Below are 21,985 nucleotides of genomic sequence, written 5' to 3' on the forward strand. Positions count from 1 at the left end.
AAAAGTTTAAGCAGGAAATGGCATTCCCTATTAAAGAGAGAACAGCATGCTCAAAGTCATGGGAATGTAAAAAGAAAAAGTCAGTTATCACTGCAGGTGGCAGGCGAGATCAAAGCAGTGCTATTAAAAGTGAAGGTGGGATTTTGTCAAAATGTTAATTTTCTTTATAGTAATTTAAAGTGTGGCTTCATTTCCGGCACTAGCTGTTCTGTGTGCTTATGATTCGATACTGTTCCATGGCAGATTTTCTTAAAGACCTAATATGACCCCACCATTCATACGAGGAAATGAAACACAAAGAGGCTTACTTATAATGACGTACCTCAAATTCCTACTGCTCAGAGGCTGAGCTGGAACTGAAACAGACGCAGGGTTTCTCCACTATCGCCGGCACAGCTTCCTCAGGTCTCTGCACCAGCCTCCTGCCCTTCAGAGATGGAAGACCAGGGAAAAGAACGGGGTAGTGACTTTTGTAAAGATTAAAACCCCCTGCATTAATTAATGTACTGCTGTCTTTTCCAAAGCAGTTTCATAAGTACCATCTCCAGATGCTGGTACCATCTTATTTTTCTCAAACAAGAACACTTTTGTTCTAGTTTCAACAGTTTCTCTTGCACGGTTCTCTAATAAAAACAGGTTGCAGCAATAATCCCAAGTCCCGACCAAAAGTGATCACAACTAAAATGGAAACAGATACACTACGAATGCAGGAACACTATATTTATTAGGTCAATAATTCATTTTTAGCAATACAAGTACAGAATATATCACAATGCTGGTTACAAACATACTTAGTATGGTTCAATGGTTACAAATAATGGTGGGCACTACAAGTTTTTGTTAAGGATGATATGAAAGGTCATTCTGACACAATGAAGAATTGTCTTAAAAAATCTATCAATGACCCTAGATATTTCTATAGAAATTACTGTGGCACTATTAGTGGGGATTTTCATGTAAAGAACTGTTAGTAATTTGTTTCATTAAGAGCTCTTGAGCTTATTAAACTAAAATCCCCTGTTGCTTAATAAAGTATAAAAATAGTACTGACTTGGTAATATTTAATAAAATGTAGCATTCATTCACATCATAAAAGTAGAACTAAATTGAAAAGTTTTTAGTTACCATGGCAACATATCTTTCCATAAAAGGAATATACAGAAATGAGTAATGTTACACAAATGGTACCTGCAACAATTATTTAGTGATCCAACACTTAACTTGTGCACCACAAACCAGGTTTTCTAGATATCTATATATAGCATATATTTTTAATCTTAAATTTTACTTTTGAAAAAAAATGTGCACTTCAACAAACTCACTAAGGCCACTCATGCTATAGATACCTAGGATTGCAATTAAAGAATAGTATTACTTAATAAGCACACTCCTTCAGATCACCGACAGGGTAAAACCAGTTTTCTGCCTAACACATTCCTGAGATTTGTGGACAATACAACTACTAGGGTTCAAGCTGGAGAATAATCCAAATGTCCGATTAAAAAAATTTTTTCTTTCCTATCAAGAACTGAGGTCCTCCAAAGCCAAGAGGTGAAATATATACATTAATTTTTAAAGCAAAAATAAAACTCTTAAAAAAGTTCATACTTATATAAATAAGTATTTTTCCAGTAGTAACTTTTTCATCCAGAAAGGGAACAGTTTGCAAGCAGCAAGGCTATGAATTCTAGGGAAAAGATAAAGACCAAGTGGCAGTTAAGAATACCTGCTACCTAAGCAAACCATCGTTCTCAATTTGTAAAGTATGGCCAAAAGCTTCAGTTGTGTTTTAGATGTTGACTGTTCAGCGCTCTGTTTGCATGTAAGGAGCCACCAAATGGCACTCTTGTTTACTTATAAGGTAACATCCTCTGTACTTAATTTTCACATTACGAACTCTTCCCAAGCAGGCTAGGAACAAAGGCCTTTGTCAAATCTTTTATTTTCACAAATAAGCGCATACCTGCACACAGATTACTACAGACCAACAGTGAGTTTGTTTTTAACCAAGGAGATAGAGCTTCGATGACAAGAAGGGCCCTAAAGCTTTGGGAAAGTCAGCTTTGGGGACCCATAAAAACTATGGTCTGAAGAGCCCCATCAGTTCTATTACACTGGATGCAGGAGGGACTGACCATCTGTGTGGCACAGGAGGATCACAGAGCCCCCTGATGCACCCAATCTGAGTAGCACCAACTTTAGGAAAAAGACTGGGTAAAAGAGAAGAAATCAAAGTCAGGAAGGATGAGACCAAAGGCCCCTTATTTAACATGACTTTGCTGAACTTCCAGAAAAATCTTAAAGTTGGTCTAGGTTTCCTTACACACAACCCCACCATATGTGAAAAATCTGTGCAACCTATTGGTTATTGTGAGGTACATTTCATTCTTTTCTTTGTATTCTTTTTAACCCCATAAAGCAAGGTAACATTCACCTCTCTATCCTACCTTAAACATCCCCAGGAAAAGGATAAATCCCACATTTAGAATCATTAGGGTATTATTCTTCATTACAACCCGAATTAATAGCATACTATTTGTTATATCACTAACAAGCTGTCAATCTCTTTTTTCAGCCTACAGTTTTTGGATTAAATCAAAGTGTACAGATTTATAGAAAACTACATGAAAGCAGTGGTAATAAGGGGAAACTAGCGATGTTTTTTTAGAAAAACTGGCTGCCACATAACATTATCACCCTGTGATCTTAGGCTTCTAAGTATCATATTGCTTGATCACTATGAGCTAAGTAGAGCTCAGACTGAATTAAGAGAGGATGAGGCCTTATTTGCTTTATTTTATCCTAGGAAATGTTACGTGTGCACAAAAGCAAAAGATACACATTGATTAAAAAAAAAAAAACTTCATATGGAAACGTTAAGTTTCAAAATATTTATTGAAAAACAATTTACCATGACATTCCTATACCACAAACATACCACAGGACTCTAAATAACCAACAAAAGTATACAAAGCCTATCCTGGAAATATCTTTGGAGGTATTAAATATATAGGCCCGTGAGGACAGTGCTGAGTAACTTGATAAATGTTAGTCCTTGGTCACACAGACTATTTGGTAATTAATAAAGAGGTGCCTCTTGGCATCAGACTGCAATTAACTGCGAGGGGAGGTGCAGGTGTGCCAATGTACTCTTTAAAATGAAAAAGAAAATAATTCAATTTGAGGAATAAACCCAGGTTTTGAAATCATAGTTACAGTCTTAGTGTCTGGGCTTGCTTCATCTCTTTATGTACCTCCCCCAGTCAATCCCCTCCTGGGGACTTAAAAACACTGGCTTGTAACTAACAAGACTGCAATTAACAGTTTTAAACAAGATTAGGTTTGGGAAGCCCAAAAAGTGTTTAAAATCAAATTTACCCGCAATCTCCAATTAATTTTCCTGTACTCAATGTGGCAGTTTACATTTCTTCCCCCCTCCAACCCTAACATGCATGTTAAAAGAAAACCAAAATACAACACACATCCACTCACCCACAGACTACTCCAAGCATTAGCCAAGAGCAACATCTCTGACAGCCAAGTCATGAACCCCTGAAAATAGGGGGGAAAACCCTGATTCTTAACTATAGAGGCACCACATAGGCCACTATAGTAAGAACTGAGGTAACAGCAAAAGACTTTGTTTCTTAATTGCTACATGTCACAACTTTCCAAATTTGAGTATTAATTACCTCAACATTAAATAACCTGACTGGCATAAGATTAAAAAAAATATCAAAACCCAATGAACAGGAAGACAAGTTAGTGAAACATATAATTAGGGGATCTCTACATTTGACTCTTGAATTTCAAAGAAAATGACATAGTTGGACTATTATTTACCATAAAAATGAAGGATTTCTATGAATTGCTTCTTTTTGGCATTCGTTTTTCCATTAATCCCCACAAGCCATATAGTAACATGAAATTCCCACCCATGAGCTATTTCATGACTCTTAGCCAATATACTTGTTAATTGCATTGATTATTAGGAAAACATTTAAAATGAAGGGGATGGTTGCAGCAGATATTTATAGACTTGCTTATGGTACTGCCATCTGTGCACACTGACTAAAGATATGCCACTGTAATCGCCAAATTTCCCTGGTTTGGTGTCTAATTACATGAATATAATTTTTGCATTATCACTTTTCATTATACCTCTAAATGAAACACTCTACTGATAAAATTATATGCAGGGGCTAAAATAATCACCTAAAGCCTCTGGTCCAAATAACCCCTTTCTACATAGGCTGGTCCTTTTTAGGTCCTCCTGGTCCTGTTAGCAAACGCTATCAGAGCATCTTGCATTGTTGTACCAAAAAACCCTGAAACAACCAAAGGGTTAATAAAACTGCTGGTCTGTCAGCTTTTCTATTACTTACAGATCAACACTGGTCCAGTTCAGATGAATCTGACAGTCTTTCCCTTGTAACAGAGCTCTGGAGTGGTTGCATCCACTTCTCTGGGTAAGGTAGCCAAACCTAAGTCAGGATGTCCCTCTTCTACTAGCACTGTGTTAACTTTTCTATACTGCATATAAAGATTTTCCCCATAAAATATCTTTACAATACAGTATTGAATACCTCCACAAGGAAGAATATGTTAAAAAGTTGTTAAAATCATCCTTACATAATAAGAATGCAACTCTTTTAAACTCTTAAATAGTTTTATTTGGGGGTTCTTTCAGGCTTTCTGCAAAATGAATTATTTTTTAAAATGGAAAAAAAAAAAAAAAAAAAAGATTTCCTGTTGTTTGTTCTACTAGGTTGAAAATATGGGCCAGACTACTTATACATGCGGTACATGCTGAATATAACTGAATATATGCTTATTCCTACAGACACTCTGCAAGATAGGGATCACCCAAATAGGGTCAATGGACTGGACCAGTGTTTCAATGCAAATTCCAGCCCCAAAAAACAACATGGTTTTGATTTCACAGTATGAATTCCCTGCAATCTGGGAAAAGGTAAATTAGTTAACTGAGGTCCTCCCTCAGCAGCTCGGTCCCTCAACATTCTGAGAAATCAAGAAGGACTGCACCACTTCTTCAGTGGACTGGGGGCTGGTGTTGACATCTTCAAGAGCATCGGTCACTGAATACTGACGATCTCGCAACCGGTTCCAGTTAGAAAGAACATTGTGATATTCAAACACTTTCTCATAATTTCCAATGGAGTTGTAAAGTTTAATTAGACCTCGGTAATCATATTCTAGTCCACTGTAGCCTTCACCAAACAGTTTCTTCCCTGAAAGTAAAATACGCATACACACACGCACAAAAGAAAGAAAGAAAGAAAGCTCAAGTAATGAAACAATAAGAGGTTCTTAAAAGACAACACAAGTTCAATTCTTTAAATAAGGTGGTTTCATCTTATTCCCTAGGCTGAGGAACTAATGAGATTGGGTACCCAGAGACAAGATTAATATTAGAATTAAGAACTTCTGTTCTATGAAAGGTACCATTTAGAAATAAGCAGCAGAGTTATTTATTTGCAAAATATATAACCAACAAAGGGCTTGCTGCATCCATAGTATATAAAGACCTTCTGTAAATCAATAAGGAGTGACAGACAATTCAATATAAAAATAGGGAAGAATTTTTTTTTTCTTAAGTAAACTCTAAAACCTTAACACAGGGCTCAAAGCCATTTCCTCGAGATCAAGAGTCACATGCTCTCCCAACTGAGCCAGCCACGTGTTCCCAAAACAGGGAAAAATTTTAACAGGCACATTAGATGATAATTACAGTATCTTATTTTGTAACAGGCCCCAAATGGAAACAATCCAAATGCTCTGAATACCCATTAACCGTAGAATGGATAAATAATGATATACTAATCCAATAAAATATTATATAGCCCTGGAAATTAATAAGCGATAGTGTTACAGAACAACACAGATGTATTTCACAATTCATGTTCACCAAAACGTAAAAATAGACATCGCATGATTCCACTGATATTACTTTCAAAAACTGGTAAACCTGATCTATGTTATAGCCAGAAGAAGGGAGATGAAGGGAGTACTAATTACGCAACTAGTTTAGAATAACTGCTTTTGCCTATACCTGACACTCTGCCTCAACTGTCATACTTCTTATCACTGGCTTCAAGATCAGTAAATCACCTTAAGCAAAATGTTTGAGATGATTTTTGGGTGGCTTCTGGTATCCTTAGCAGCTCTAAGCTCATTTAAATCTTCATAATTATACTTCCCTTACATAACATACAAGATATGTTACATGTTATTTCTAATCAACTGAGTAAGAAATTTAAAAGAAACATACCAATTGCTATAGATCGCAAATAAAGTTTCTCAGCATTTTCATACTGATTCATGTCATAATTGTATAGAGAAGCCAGATGTCCCACTGAAAGGGCTACTTCATAATCTTCTTGACCAAGAAGTTGTTCTTTTATCTGAATTGCTTTGATATGCATTTCTTCAGCTTCCTGAAAAATAATTGAGCTGTTTTAGCCATTAGACTATACTCTCATAGTAACAATTCTTTCCGAGTAAGACTCTTTTAAGTGCTAAGGAAATCAGAGGACATACTATGTTAATCCAAAAGTTGCTTATGGGAAGCATTACTGGTTTGAGCAGCTACACACATAAGCTGATGACAGTAAGTGTCCTGTGCCAAAAATGATGAGAAAATCTGTCCTGGTAATGAAAAATTGTTAGAAGAAATTAACATAAAAACTTTCCAAAATGAAAATTATTTCTTAACATGCTCCAAAATTTAACTGAACCTTGTTAAGAAACTCCATACTAGGGACGCCTGGGTGGCTCAGTTGGTTAAGCGGCTGCCTTCAGCTCAGGTCATGATCCCAACCTCCTGGGATCGAGTCCCATGTCAGGCTCCTTGCTCAGCAGGGAGCCTGCTTCTCCCTCTGCCTCTGCCTGCCTCTCTGTCTGCCTGTGCTCATTCTCTCTGACAAATAAATAAATAAAATCTTAAAAAAAAAAAAAAAAGAAACTCCATACTATAGTAATTCAGTTACATAGATACACACTTTATTTTGGAATTCTGACAATTTTTATTCCAACAAATAAAACTCAAGTTAAGTGAGGGATATGTAATGGATTTTCAGGTAAAAAATAGTATCTTAGGCAGTGACTCTCATCCTGTCTTTATTGTGATCCTAAAATGAACAATATTAAAAACTTAAAATCCAAAATTTTTAGAGAGAATTCAGTAAATTTTTATCACAATTAATAATACTTGCAGTATCTGACATTTCTTGCATACCTACCATGTGCCAGACATTATGCTAAGGGCCATACTTTTTTTTCTTTTTAAAGATTTTATTTCTTTATTTGAGAAAGAGAGAGGGAGAAAGAGAGAGAACATGAGCTGGGGGAGAAGCAGAGGAAGCAGATTCCCCATTGAGCAAGGAGTCTGATGATCCCAGGATGATCCCAGGACCCCCAGAATTATGATCTGAGCCAAAGGCAGACACCTAACCTACGGTGCCAACCAGAAGGTAAGGGCTACACTTAACATAGCTAACACTATGTTGTTGTTGTTTAAAGATTTTATTTATTTTCAGAGATAGCGAGTGAAGACAGAGAGACTGTGCATGTGTGCACAGAAGCTGGTGGAGGGACAGAGGGAGATAATCTTCAAGCAGACACCCCGTTGATTGGGGAGCCCAACCGAGGCTCATTTCTCACAACCCATAAGATCATGACCTGAGCTGAAACCAAGAGCTGGATACCCAATTGACTGAGCCATCCAGGGGTCCCTGTTTTTTTATTCCGAAGTTTTTATTTATTTAAGTAATCTCTATACCCAACGTGGGGCTTGAACTCACAACCTTGAGATCAAGAGTCACATTCTCTTTTGACTGAGCCAGACAGGTGCCCTGCTAATAGCTATGTCTTAAGTCTAACTATAATAACCATATTAACCTTCATGGTTTGATATTATGCCTTATTTTTCCATGGCTTAGATTTTGAATTTTATTTATATTTTAACACTGCTGTTTTATGCTATTTTTTCAATTCTTTTGTGGAATAAGGAAGAAGTATAGTAAGTGTACATTTATTAGTGAAGATTACTGAAGATATATTATTTAAGATTATAATTTATTACCTAAAATTATTTACTGAAAGAAAAAGATAGTAAAACATGCTTCTACCTTAAATTTTCTCATTGACTGGTAAAGTCTTCCAAGGTTTCCATAGTGTTTTGCAGTCTGTACATTAAATTCCCCAAAAGCTTTCTTAGCTAGTTGGAGTGAAGACAGGTGCAAATCATGAGCTTCTTGAAGCAGCCTCTGTTCAGTTTCTTTATTATGACAGTCAATTGCAATCTCCTCTAAAATAAGAGCTGATTAAGAAAGCAATAAAATTAGCACACTTCCAAACCATCTATCAAAGCTAATCAGAGCATATAATTTAAAATTAAATTCTATAAATGTTTGTGTTTATGGTTTAGAAATGGTAAAGATGAGTTCCACGTTAATGAAAAAATGAACTTTTGGGGGCCATTCCAGTTTGCACAATATAATGAACTTAAAAACAATGGTATATATCAAGTATTTTTCAGAATTTCTGCTTTACTAGACTATTATATTTTGCTGATATTAATTTCTTATTTGAAGCAATGTAAGACAAGGCAAAGGCAAAATTTTAAAGTTATGAAACTGTGTCAAGGAGTCCCCAAGCACTGTTGAACATTTTGAAACCACACTCCTAAAATATAACCTCTAGCCAAACACAACTGAAAGAACAAGTTTCCTCCTACTCACTTGACTAACCAAATCAGGAAAGAAGACAGTGCAATTTCAAAGTCACATACAAGACTTTCAAATTCCATTTAAAGTCTTAAAAAAAATACATATTTTTGGGCGCCTGGGTGGCTCAGTGGGTTAAGCCGCTCAGGTCATGATCCCAGGTCCTGGGATCGAGTCCCACATCGGGCTCTCTGCTGCTCAGCAGGGAGCCTGCTTCCTCCTCTCTCTCTGCCTGCCTCTCTGCCTACTTGTGATCTCTCTCTGTCAAATAAATAAATAAAATCTTAAAAAAAAAAATACATATTTTTTATGATTTAATTTTATTTCGAGGTAAACTGTCCATATGTGCAAAAGTAAAAGAGGTTTAGTCCACTATAGCATTTTTAAAGAACAAAAAGATATATATCCACAGGTACTACAATGAAAAAATATTCACAAGGTATTAAGTGAAAAAAGCAGAATATAAAACTAAAGAAATTTATTCATTTCATTATTTGGAGGTAAAAACGTCTAAAAAATATTCACCAAAATGCTGAATCTGGATTGGTGGGATTGCAGGTGACTTAATTTATTGTTTTCTCTTTTCTAACTTTTAGTTTTTATAACAATTATGTATTACTTGTGTTTAAGTTAAAAACACAAACCTAAAGGGAGAAAAAAGAACTAGTTCCAGAATTAAGGTAAAATTTCTCCAGCATGCACAGAATTACCACACAGGTGACCCAATCATGTTGGCAAAAAAAATGCTTTTTAAATGAAAGGGCTTTGGTAGTGATTAGAAGAAAGGTTAAAATAAGGAAAGAAGAAAGTGGTATTTGCTAGGAGCCTTGCAACATTAAGGGTAACCTGATACAAAGCTGAGCTTCAAAATTCTACACTATAAGGCTGAAGGTATGTGAAAAACCCATGCTACTGTGCAATAATCGTGTTTTTCTTTCTTTTACCCTCCTCTCAAAAGAAATGAACGAATGAAGGCATGACAGAGAGGAAAAGGGAGTGGCGAGGGGAGGGAGGGAGGAAGGAAGGAAAATAGCAACAAAACATATTCTGGCTTATGAACAATGCTGTATGAGAGAAGCAAACCTTTTATTATGAACCACTGGAAATTCCTAGGTAGAGCTATAGGCAGATACTTTAAATCAGTGGCTTGGTTATCTTAGTAATACGCAGATATAGTCTAATCCTACGCTACCATCCAAAGAAATAAACAAATAACCTGATTTTAAACTATGTATCTTTAAAATATATGACACCAGACATCTATTACAACTGACAAAAAAAGAAATCTAAAATATATATATATATATATATATATACACATATATATATATATATACACACACACTTATACTGGAGACTAATTGCAAAGGGTACCTTTCACCCTCTTTGAAGAAGCCAAAAGAAGATGATCTTCAGGTAGGATGTGGGTAATGATACCAATAGCTCTTTCAGCATGAAATCTGTAATACAGACAAATATATATTCTGGTATTTCTTTTTAGGTACAAATAATTATAGCATTTAAAAAAAAAAAATCACAACTGGGGTGCCTGGGTGGCTCAGTGGGTTAAGCCGCTGCCTTCGGCTCAGGTCATGATCTCAGGGTCCTGGGATCAAGTCCCGCATCGGGCCCTCTGCTCAGCAAGGGGCCTGCTTCCCTTCCTCTCTCTCTGCCTACTTGTGATCTCTGTCAAATGAATAAATAAAATCTTTAAAAAAAACCCCACAACTTATAATACTGATGGAATTTCTAAAACTTTCTGTGGTAAAGGTACTGGTTTTTGTTTCTTAAATTTCTAATCTGTTGTGGACTGAACTTTTAAAATATCCACTGGATTGGGGCACCTGGGTGGCTCAGTGGGTTAAAGCCTCTGCCTTTGGCTCAGGTCATGATCCCAGATTCCTGGGATTGAGTCCCACATCAGGCTCTCTGCTCAGCAGGGAGCCTGCTTCCCCTGTCTCTCTCTGCCTGCCTCTCTGCCTACTTGTGATTTCTGTCTGTCAAATAAATAAATAAAATCTTAAAAAAAATATATATATATATCCATTGGATTTCCATCTCCCACAGAATGAACTGTGAAGTTGTTACCATAGCCTACAAGGCTCACCATATTCTTTCCCTGGGCTACCTGTCTGACCTCATCTACTATTCTCAGAAACAGCCCTCTCCTTCTCCTCCAGCCACACAGGCTTTTGCAGCTTTCTGAACATGCAAAGCATACTCTCACCTAGGACTCTTGCACCTGGTTTACTGTCCCCTCTGGAATACTATCCCCCTGACTCTCTACCCACATGGCTCACTCTTCAATGAATACCCTTCTCAGACCAGCTTGTACAGAAGTACCTAAAAGGGTGCCTGGGTGGCTCAGTTGGTTAAGCGACTGCTTTTGGCTCAGATCATGATCCTGGAGTCCCAGGATCAAGTCCTGCATCAGGCTTCCTGCTCAGTGGGGAGTCTGCTTCTCCCTCTCACACTCCCCCTACTTATGTGCTCCCATTCAAATAAAATCTTAAAAGAAAAAAAAAACTAAAAAAATTTATCATAGCTCTTTAATTTACTTTATTCTTCACACAATAATTTATCTTAAAAAATAAAATGCAAAATTCAATAGTTTTTAGTATATTCAGAGCTGTGCGCCCATGACCACGACCAATTTCAGAGTATTTTCATGACCCTAAAAAGAAATACTGGCCCATTAGCAGTCTCCTCTCCATTTTTCTCCAACCCTATATCAGCCCATGGCAACCACAAACTTATTTTCTGTCTCACAGATTTGCCTATTCTGGACATCTCATATAAATGGAATCACACAATATGTGGTCTTTTGTGACTAGCTTCTTTTAATTAGCAGAATGTTTTCAAGATTCATCCAGATTGTAGCAGGTATCAGTTGTTTTATTTTTAAATCTGCTCTTTTCCCCCTTTTTTTTCCCCTCCAAAATATTACTGATTTCTTCTCTTATATCAGGTAAGCAATTTCTTTCTGTAAAGGGCAAGATAGCAAGTATTTTAGGTTGTGTACGCCACACACTCTGTCTCCACTACTCAACTTTCCTAATGTAGCAGGAAAGCAGCCATAGACAATACATGAGTGAATGAGTATTGCCATGTTCCAATAAAATTTTATTTTCCCTGCAGGCCATAGTTTACTAACCCATTTTATATATTTAATCATTTAAAGATAATTTATAGTATCAAGAAGTTCTGTTAGCCAGTATTCTTTGGGTTCTAATCTTGTTTGTTATATCTGCTGATTCTCACTCATAGAGGAAATGTTTCATGGTGAGTTTGTCTTAGGTGGAGCTAGATCTATGGAAATTCTGTTTGGTTTGGACTGAGAAGTTTTACACTTTCTCCCAAAAGGTATCTCAGGAGAACTAGCAGTCCCAAACTGCTTTTTAATGTTTTCCTCAGTTTGGGGGTTCCTGAATATATGATGCAGTTATAAATTCCACTGTGAGATTCTGTTTTTGTTTAACTGAGAGCCCAACCTGAGATTATTAGTTTCTTTGTCCTTTCTTGTCAGTGGGAACATTTTTTTCCCTCCTAGTCTCCCCTTACCCTGATGGTGCAGGCTTGATCTTGGCTTCAGGTTGAGGGTTTCAGTTCTAACTCAGTTTCCTGTGGACTAAATGCCTTAACTCATAAACTCGGGATTATTATCCAACCAAAGTTTACAGAAACTTCTAAGCTTTCTCATCATCCCAAGGTGGTTATACCATAGTTCATGCTACCCTACTGGATTTTAGTCCATGAGTGGCCCTTGGGGATTTTATTTATCTCCTGCAAGCTCAGTTATGCATTTCTGAAGACAGCGGTTATATTTTATTCAGTATTTCTGCATGTTTTGAGCAAAATGTTTTTAGGTTATGTCTGTCATTTAGCCAGAGACTACTGTATTACTCAAAGAAAAATTACTGAAGTATTCAGAAGATAAGCCATATTCCTTATGAAGATACACAACTCTCAATATTAAACCATGTAACTTCTAAATAAATGGCTTATAAATTGGTATGACTTAAATGAGTTCAAGAACATTTCAGGCATTTTGTTAAAGCTCCAGAAGATAAATTTAATCCATAAATATATTAAATATTATTGCATTAGGAAAAAAACAACAGCAACAGCATTTAATCGCTCACTGAAAAGGAACATGGAACTTACAGTGCATTGTCAAATTTCCCAGAGCTATACTGATGAACATAAGAAGAATAAGCCAAGTCTTCATGGGCTGTTGCTACATGGATATTTTTGCCACCAAACACTGACTGCCGAATGTCAAGGGCTGCCTGAAAGTATAATGAAAATAATTATTACTATAAATCCTTAGAAAGCACTGCCCAGTAATATTAAGCATCCTAATAACTTAAATATATGTTCTACATATCAATACCATCAGTTTTGAAGCAAAAATCCTGCTGTACTTAAATCATAAGAGAACATAAAAGTCACCAAAAGGCCTGATTTTCTGAAGACTGAATCTAACTTAAAAGATAATGGTTTCACAATAAAAATTATTCATATGTCTGAGAATTACAGCAGTATTTTTCTCTCTATGTCCTTCTTCATAAGTGAAACATAAAATCAAGGATACTTTGTCCGGAGTGATGGTGTAACACATTTACCTAAGAATGGCTAATACAAGGCCTAAAGTAATTGTTATCAACCCTCCTTACTATTACAAAGACAGCTATAATGACTCAGGCTAAATCAACAATGAAGACAAATCTTCATTTGGGCAAATGAAAAATGGAAAAGTACTCTTGTATATGACCCCACAAGCCAAAAATTGTTTTCCTCGATGGTTCTCCATAATTCCTAAAACATTTACCTCTAATGCTTCTACATATTATTTAGTAAAAGAACGATGTTCCATATATGAGGAGGGACTCAGAAAGAGTTACTTTTAGAGAGTGGGTTATACGCCGCAAACAAAATCATGTTAGCAAGTCAATTCAGGTTGAAAGAAAAAAAGCATTAACTGTTAACATACCTGATAAATTGCAACAGATTGACAGATATTATCTACATTGAGTAAGTAGAACCCATAATCTAGCAGTGTATCAGAATATTTTGGGTGTTTGGATCCAAAATGATCCCTATAAGAAGACATAAAACTATTAGGATATATAAAGTAGAGAGAGACAATCTGAAATGGTATTTTTAGTAACAATCACCTACCGTGCCAAATACACTGCATGTTTAATTAACTGTTCTGCTTTCTTAAATTCACGTTTTACAACACAAGCCTAAGGATAAAGTGAAAAATGATTAAATAACTCTCAAACAGTTAATTAGTGTACTAAAATAGTAGATTAGACAGTCAGACTACGATGGTCCCCCCAAAATAGATAAATAAATAAAATAAAGCATCCTCCAACATAAATAGAAGGGTTCTATTTGTAATTTCTTCCCTTCCAAGTACTCGAAAATTCTATTATAAACAGACCTGTACATATCCTGGGAAATAATAGTTTAAGATTTTGACATTCATGCCCAATACAAACCTGTTATAACAAAGTTACTTTACAAAGATGGTGTACTCTCATCCTTCCAGATTATATAGTAAATAAGTGGGGGAAGGGCTCAACACAGAATTTTCTAAGCTACTTATTTATATCCTAGCTCTAGAGTGGCTTAAATATCTTGTAATTTTCATCTTTCAGTTTTAAAATGCACAGAACTTCAAGTTTTTCTCATCTTAAAATATTCTGATTCATGAAAATGGCCAGTTTTCAAACCCTAAATATTATCTGCATATAGAAATATAAATCTTGCACATAATTAAATGTCTTTACATTAACTGCATTTTTAATGTTTTAAATTAATTAAAATATATTAATATCTATCTTCTGGCTCTGATAATAATCTGAATACTTATACTATATACTTCTCTAAAATAATTTACCTAGTAAGTTTCACAGAAATCTTAGACTCTTCTAAATCTGAATTTTAGAATCTTTCTTCTAAGTGAAATTTCCATAATAAAACCAATCAAAATGAAATATTCAAAATAAAAAAAACTCTAGGTAGAAAGAATACATCTGAAAAGCACATTAATGCTTTTTTAAAACCTTAGTACACCAAACCTGCAATTTAAAAATAAATGGCTTCAAAGAGTGAATGCACTTATCTATAGAGTAAGAAAAAACTAAAGAGAAAATCAAGTAAGTGCCACTCAGCAGCTCAAGTAAAGGGAGCTGTGACACCGTAAGGCTGCACACTATCACTCCCAGACTTAATACTAGGCCACTCTTTAGGAGAAAAATGATGGAAGTCCATACAATTATGGCATGAAGAATTCACGCTGCTGGAAAGGTTAAGAAAAACAAAAGCAAACCCAAGCTAGAGTAGCACCAAAATACTGCCTCAATCTATAGTTCAGTGAGCTGAATTATCAAAATAATTTTTTTCATGGGTTTTCTAGGTATAGGAAAATTAGCTCAATTCTATATGCATATTTCTAAATCTGGTTTCTAAAACTAAGCACAGAAACTCAGGAAGTATGCAATATCTAACTTGTTAAATAACAGGTTAATTAAAACAGATTTAAAGCTGGATAAATCCTTTAATTTGTTAATAAATTTTAACATTATATTCACCTTAGAAGCTTGTCTTAAAACATCCACCACAACTTTGACTGGTAAGCCCACTGTGATTTCTTTCATTGCCTCAATGCACCATTTGTAAGCCTAAAAAAATATTTACACAAGAGCAAAAACTGATCAGTCAAATTGACAATAATGAAATGACTGTGTATCTTTCTACCCAACTTTCAAGTACTTGAATAAGAATACATACAAAGTATTTCCACTTACAATTTTCTGAGAGTAAGTTTTCTTGAAAGTTTCAAGTTTGTTACACTTTTCCTTGAGTAAGTGACACATAGGAAGTCAGGGGCATATTCTCTCTTGCCCACAAGCCTTTGCATATACTGGTCCCTCTGCCTTACATACACTCCTCTTTCCTGAACTAAACCCACATAACTTATTTTCCAGGTTTCAGCCCTGTATTAGGCTTACTGTACTTTCTTCCCCTACTGTCATCTTATTATTTTGTATCTTAACTGCCTGTTTAGTTGAGTGCTTAGTTTGTGAGAGTTATTGTTCTAAGTACTTTATATGCATGAACACATTTAACTGATACACCAGTCCTATCAGATGCATACTATTATGGAAAACTGAGGTACAGAGAGGTTAAGTACCAGGCAATGTGCTAGCACTAGGTATCTACTGGGCAGCGATAAAATATGTCCTTCCTCTCCTAGTGGTTAGTGGGGGGGGGGGGGGCAAAGCAAATTACATTGGATAGTAAGAACTGTTTCAAAGAAACAAAACATTATAGGGGTCCCTGGGAGGCTCAGTTGGTTAAGTGTCTGCCTTCAGCTCAGCTCACGATCCCAGGGTCCTGGGATTGAGTCCCTCGTGTCAGGCTCCCTGCTCAGCCTGCTTCTCCTTCTCCCTCTTCCGTTCTCCCTACTTGTGCTCTCTCGCTCTGTCAAATAAATAAATCTTAATAAAATAACACAAAAGGGGGTGCCTCAGTGGCTTAGTTGTTACGTATCTGCATTCGGCGCAGGTCATGAACCCAGGGGTCCTGGGATTGAGCCCCACAGTGGGCTCCCTGCTCTGTGGAAGCCTGCTCCTCCTCCTCTCACTCCCTGTGCTTGTGTTTCCTCTCTCTCTCTCTGTCAAATAAATAAAAATCTTAAAAAAAAAAAAAAGAATTATAAGGAATGGGGGAGGGAGAGGAAAAATTGGAAAACAGTAAAAAAATAAACATTTGTTACCCTCTGCAAGCTTCCTTCTCTTCATTCCACCTAAAAGATTCCAAAGTAATTTTGATGTAGAAATGAAATGTACATGATTTAGGCCCCAAAACCTGTTGTTTTAAGACGTTAAATAAGCACTGGGGCATCTGGGTGGCTCAGTTGGTTAAGCAACTGCCTTTGGCTCAGGTCATGATCCTGGAGTCCTGCATCATCCAGCATCAGGCTCCCTGCTCAGTGGGGAGCCTGCTTCTCCCTCTGACCCTCCCTCCTCTTGTGCTCTCTCCCTCTCATTCTCGCTCTCTCAAATAAATAAAATCTTTAAAAAAATGTTAAATAAGCAGATTTTGTTTCAGAGTAGTAAGTTAAAATCTTCAAAACTGTACACTGTAATACTTCTTTTTTTTAAAGATTTTATTTATTTATTTGACAGAGAGAGATCACAAGTAGGCAGAGAGGCAGGCAGAGAGAGAGGGGGAAGCAGGCTCCCTGCTGAGCAGAGAGCCTGATGCGGGGCTTGATCCCAGGACCTTGGGATGATGACCTGAGCTGAAGGCAGAGGCTTTAACCCACTGAGCCCCTACTGTAATAGTTCTTTAAAATATTTACTTCCTTGGGGAAGGATATACTTCCCTTCCACATTAAAGATCATAGAGGCCATGTGATTTCCTCTGGTCAATTAAAAGCTTAATTAAAATATGAAAGTGAAATGAGCAATTTCTATTGGGAAAAAGCTTCAAGAGCAAGTAGTACTTCCTCAAGATGCTTTTGCCTCTGCTCTAAGGCTGCTAATGTTTTAGACAGAGGGTGCTCCATCATACAGGATTTTGATAATCAAATGTGAACAGAACATTAAGCAGAACCATAGGCATCCCAAGACAAGATGCAGAACAAGAAATAAACTTCTCTCTCCACGTCACTGCTAGTTTGTCAGCAAAGCCTAGTCAATAGTATCAAAATACAGTGATAATTCATCAAACTGTATCCTCAATATTTGTGTACTTTTCTGTAGCTATCAATGACAAACTTGTCTCTATATATTTTTAAAGATTTTATTTATTTGTCAGAGACAGAGAGCGAGCACAAGCAGAGGGGGCGTCAGGCAGAGGGAGAAGCAGGCTCCCCACTGAGCAAGAAGCCTGATGCGGGACTCAGTCCTAGGATCCTGAGATCATGACCTGAATCCGAAGGCACACACTTAACTGACTGAGCGACCCACGTGGCCCGAAAACTTACTTATATTTAAAATAAACTATTTGGGGTGTGTGGCTGGCTCAGTCAGTAGAGAATGTGACTACTGATCTTGGGGTCATGAGTTCAAGCCCCACACTGGCCATAGAGCTTCTTAAAAAAAAAAAAAAAAAAAAGTGAGTTCCTATACATAGATATATAAAAATGTTTTGGAAAACAAGATAGGATCAGGAGGGAGACAAACCATTAAGAGACTCTTAATCTCACAAAATAAACTGATGGTTGGTGGCGGTGGGGGGGTAAGGATAGGGTGGCTGGGTTATGGACATTGGGGAGGGTATGTGCTATGGTGAGTGCTGTGAAATGTGTAAGCCTGATGATTTACAGACCTATACCCCTAGGGCAAATACATTATATGTTAATAAAAATAATTTTTAAAATGATTTTTTTTAAAGATTTTATTTATTTATTTGACAGAGAGAAATCACAAGTAGATAGAGAGGCAGGCAGAGAGAGAGAGGGAGGCAGGCTCTCCGCTGAGCAGAGAGCCCGATGCGGGACTCGATCCCAGGACTCTGAGATCATGACCTGAGCCGAAGGCAGCGGCTTAACCCACTGAGCCACCCAGGCGCCCCTAAAATGATTTTAAAAGAAGATGGTGAGGCACCTGAATAACTTTTAAGGTCGACATTTCTAATACTCAAACTCTTGTATATCGTACTCTCATTTCCAGTAAAGTCAGCTATCCACACAAAGGCCTTCTGTGAATGGGGTTTTTTGTTCTTGGTGTTTGAAAATAAAAGAAAGAGGCTGAGTTTTATATTTGGATAAGCTATAGAACAATTATTGCACAGAAGAAGCAGCAAAATAGAACCAATTCAGCAGATATAGGAATTTATAATAAAAAAAACCCACTAGAACATACCTAACACCCCTCTAAGAAATTGTAGGCTTGTTGATAAGGGTTTTAGATTTTTACATGCAGACCTGATGCCTTCTTATATGGATATTAAGGATAATCCTAGCATCAGGGCTGCACAACCTCACTTTATAATCATTCTAGAATTTTCTAGCTTTACCTCTAATTATAATTTTCCTTTAAATATGGAATATTAATGGAGCAAAAATCAAGACAGGCATAATTGTAAAATATGAAAGCTAAATGACTGCTATGTGGCAACATAAAATAATTATTTTTCCATACAGAAAACAACCAAGTAAAGGAGTTTAAAAGACATAGGTTACTTCTCAACTATGTATTCATTAGCACTGAAGCATGAAATTAATAGCATAAAGACAGGAGTGAAACTATCTTTCTTGTAAGGCAGAGGAAGGAGCAAAACAATGCGAAAAAGTATAAAGTAAAATCTAGCTTCCCATTAGAATGAAGTTCTAAGAGTTCACCCAGAGCTACACATCCAAAAAAAAAAAAGGATCTATTAAGGGTTGATTTGACAGAGCATGCCCATCAAAATAATTTAGATAGAGATTTGGTCAAATTAAAAACAAAAGTAGGGGCGCCTGGGTGGCTCAGTGGGTTAAGCTGCTGCCTTCGGCTCAGGTCATGATCTCAGGGTCCTGGGATCGAGTCCCGCATGGGGCTCTCTGCTTGGCAGGGAGCCTGCTTCCTCCTCTCTCTCTCTGCCTGCCTCTCCAACTACTTGTGATTTCTCTCTGTCAAATAAATAAATAAAATCTTTAAAAAAAAAAAAAAAAAAAGTAGGCCATAAACCATACATGTGTATGTTTAAAATACATCTCATAGTATACTCTTTCTGCCTCATTTCAAATATTCCATTACAAATGTGTAGTGCTTTAAGTGAACCTGATATGTGAGAATAAAATCTATTAAGACTAATACAAGATTATATGATTTTTCCTTTTTCTAAAGTTGAGGTACAGTTGACACACAATGTTATAGTAGTTTCTGTTGTATAACACTATGACTGGACAATTTTATACATTATGCTATGCTCACCACAGTAAGTGTAGTTACCATCTGTCACCATATAACATTATTACAATATTATTGACTATATTCCCTATGTTGTACTTTTTATCCCTATGATTTATTTATTTTGTAACTGGATGTTACCTCTTAAATACCTTTTACCTATTGTATCCATCACCCCTAGCTCAAGTTCCTCTGTTTTTTGTTTTTTTGGGGTGTTTTTTTTTTTGGTTTATCTGTTTGTTTTGATTTTACCCTCTGTTTATAGCTACTTGCTGGTCACAAAGAAATGCACTTCAAAACACTCACCTCATCATAGTGACTCTTTGCAAAGAGTAGTGCACACAGTTCTCCATACAGTGCAGCTTTGTTTGCTTGCTGGCCATGTTTTGAGAGTTTATCCATATATGTCTGAGCTAACTTAAATGTTTCTTCACCCAAGTGATATTTGCAGTTTCCATTTCGCACATGAAGCAACCTGCAAAGGCAGAAATAACATTCCTCTATTTTTGATATTTCCAGCGTGGTCCTCTTACAGGTCACCACTTAGTACCCAAATGAGTTAAGGAAACTAGATGCAAAAAGTGAGGCAGCACTGGAAAGTAACAATCTGGGCCAAACCAAGATTGACTAAAACACATAAGAGTATACGCTCTTTCCAAAAAACTACCCATGATTAATTCTCACCCAACTCTGCTTCTTTTTCTTCTTTAAATATTTCATGTACTTTGTGCACTCAGTATGTGCTATATCTAATACTTAACTCTCTCTGTTCCAAATCCAAAAGTAATGCACTCTCATTATAAAAAATTTAGAAAACAATGAAAAAAACAAAATCAACATGAAATACTATTACCTACCATTACTTTCTGTTCTTTTTTCTAGTATATTTGTGGAACACATGATCAGTAACCTCATCTCATGTTGCTTCATAAATGCTCATTTTTGTTATCTTTCCAGTAAGGTAAGTTCACTGAAAACAGTGGTATTGTCACCTATTTCTTTTAAAAACCTTTATCTTCTATGTGGAAAAATACAGAGTTCTTCACACAGAGTAACTGTAAAACCATGTTAGACTATCTAATGATATGATATTTAAGAAGAGTAGGTCAGACTGTGATACCAACAGACTATACATCTGTACAGACTATGGAAAACAGAACAATGAAGACCAGACATGTATTTGTGTATATATTATAAAGCTGGCTACAACATTATGTGCACGTATCACTGCCAATACAATTTTCTGAAAATGCTCAGTCCTGAGCGGGAAGAGGGTGCCCAATGAACTAAGCCACCCAGGTGACCCAATGATCAGGAACTTCTTAAAAAAAAAAAAAAAAAAAAAAGATTTGAGAGAGAGTGTGTGAGCTCCTGCAGGAACTTCTTAAAGGTACTTCTCAGGGTAGACAGGGAAGAATTCTCTTAAGTTAATATTTGAGTTGATACCTAAATGATGAAGCAATCATGTAAAGGTCTGGAAGGAAGCATGCTTCAAACAGAAGGAATAACTGGGGTGCCTAGGTGGCTCAGTCAGTTGAGCATCAGACTCTTGATTTCAGCTCAGGTCATGACCTCAAGGTCCAGAGATCAAGCCCCATGTCTGCCTCCAAGCTCAGAGGGGAGTCCATCTGCCCTCCCCCCCACTCTCTAAAATAAGTAAATAAATCTTTTAAAAAAATTCCTTCAAACATAAGGAATAACCAGTGCAAAGCCCTGAGAAAGGGGAAAAAAAATCTGGCATAATCAAAGAACAGACAAAAGTCCAACCTGTATAAGATATTATGAATAAAGGATTATAAAAAAGAGGCAAAAAAGCAGAAATCAGAAAGATTTTATAGGGCCTTGCCAGCCAGGGTAAGAAATTTTGGTTGTAATGGTGAGATATGATTTGATTTATCCTCTAGAACAATGCTAATAGAATTTCCTGAAATGCTGTGGATCTGCTCTGCTCAATCTAGTAGCCACTAGCCACAGGTGGCTACTGAATATCTCAAATGTGCCTAGTGTGACTAGGGACTGATTTTTAATGTTTAACTTGAATTAATTTAAATAGTCATACATGGTGGATGGTTATCATACTGGACAGTGCAACTCTTGAAGGATTGCTCTGGCTATGCTGTGGAAAATGGATTACAGGGGCACCTGGGTGGCTCAGCTGGTTAAGCAGTTGCCTTCAGCTCAGGTCATGATCCCAGGGTCCTGGGATGAATTCCCACATCAGGTTTCCTGATCTGCAGGGAGAGTGCTTCTCCCTCTGCCCCTTCCCCTGCTCTTACTACTTACTGCTCATGCTCATTCTCATGCTCCCCCTCTCTTAAATAAACA

The 21,985-nt window shown here is 36.7% G+C and overlaps 1 protein-coding gene across 1 annotated transcript in view; it reads right to left on the reverse strand.

Annotated features, from left to right (window-relative positions):
* Nucleotides 1–705: 705 nt before the first annotated feature.
* Nucleotides 706–21,985, reverse strand: part of APPBP2 (amyloid beta precursor protein binding protein 2) — a 60,041-nt gene continuing 38,761 nt past the window's right edge. The window contains exons 5-13 of the mRNA XM_082707507.1: nucleotides 19,967–20,135; nucleotides 15,350–15,439; nucleotides 13,929–13,996; nucleotides 13,741–13,846; nucleotides 12,912–13,036; nucleotides 10,122–10,207; nucleotides 8,151–8,341; nucleotides 6,293–6,458; nucleotides 706–5,252 (exon numbers count right to left, since the gene is read on the reverse strand). Of these exons, the coding sequence (XP_082563633.1) occupies nucleotides 4,999–5,252; nucleotides 6,293–6,458; nucleotides 8,151–8,341; nucleotides 10,122–10,207; nucleotides 12,912–13,036; nucleotides 13,741–13,846; nucleotides 13,929–13,996; nucleotides 15,350–15,439; nucleotides 19,967–20,135 (1,255 nt within the window). The 3' untranslated portion in view covers nucleotides 706–4,998. The remainder of the gene's footprint in view (nucleotides 5,253–6,292; nucleotides 6,459–8,150; nucleotides 8,342–10,121; nucleotides 10,208–12,911; nucleotides 13,037–13,740; nucleotides 13,847–13,928; nucleotides 13,997–15,349; nucleotides 15,440–19,966; nucleotides 20,136–21,985) is intronic.

This window comes from Mustela nivalis (assembly GCF_964662115.1).
Source record: "Mustela nivalis genome assembly, chromosome: 17".
NCBI classification, from domain to species: domain Eukaryota; kingdom Metazoa; phylum Chordata; class Mammalia; order Carnivora; family Mustelidae; genus Mustela; species Mustela nivalis.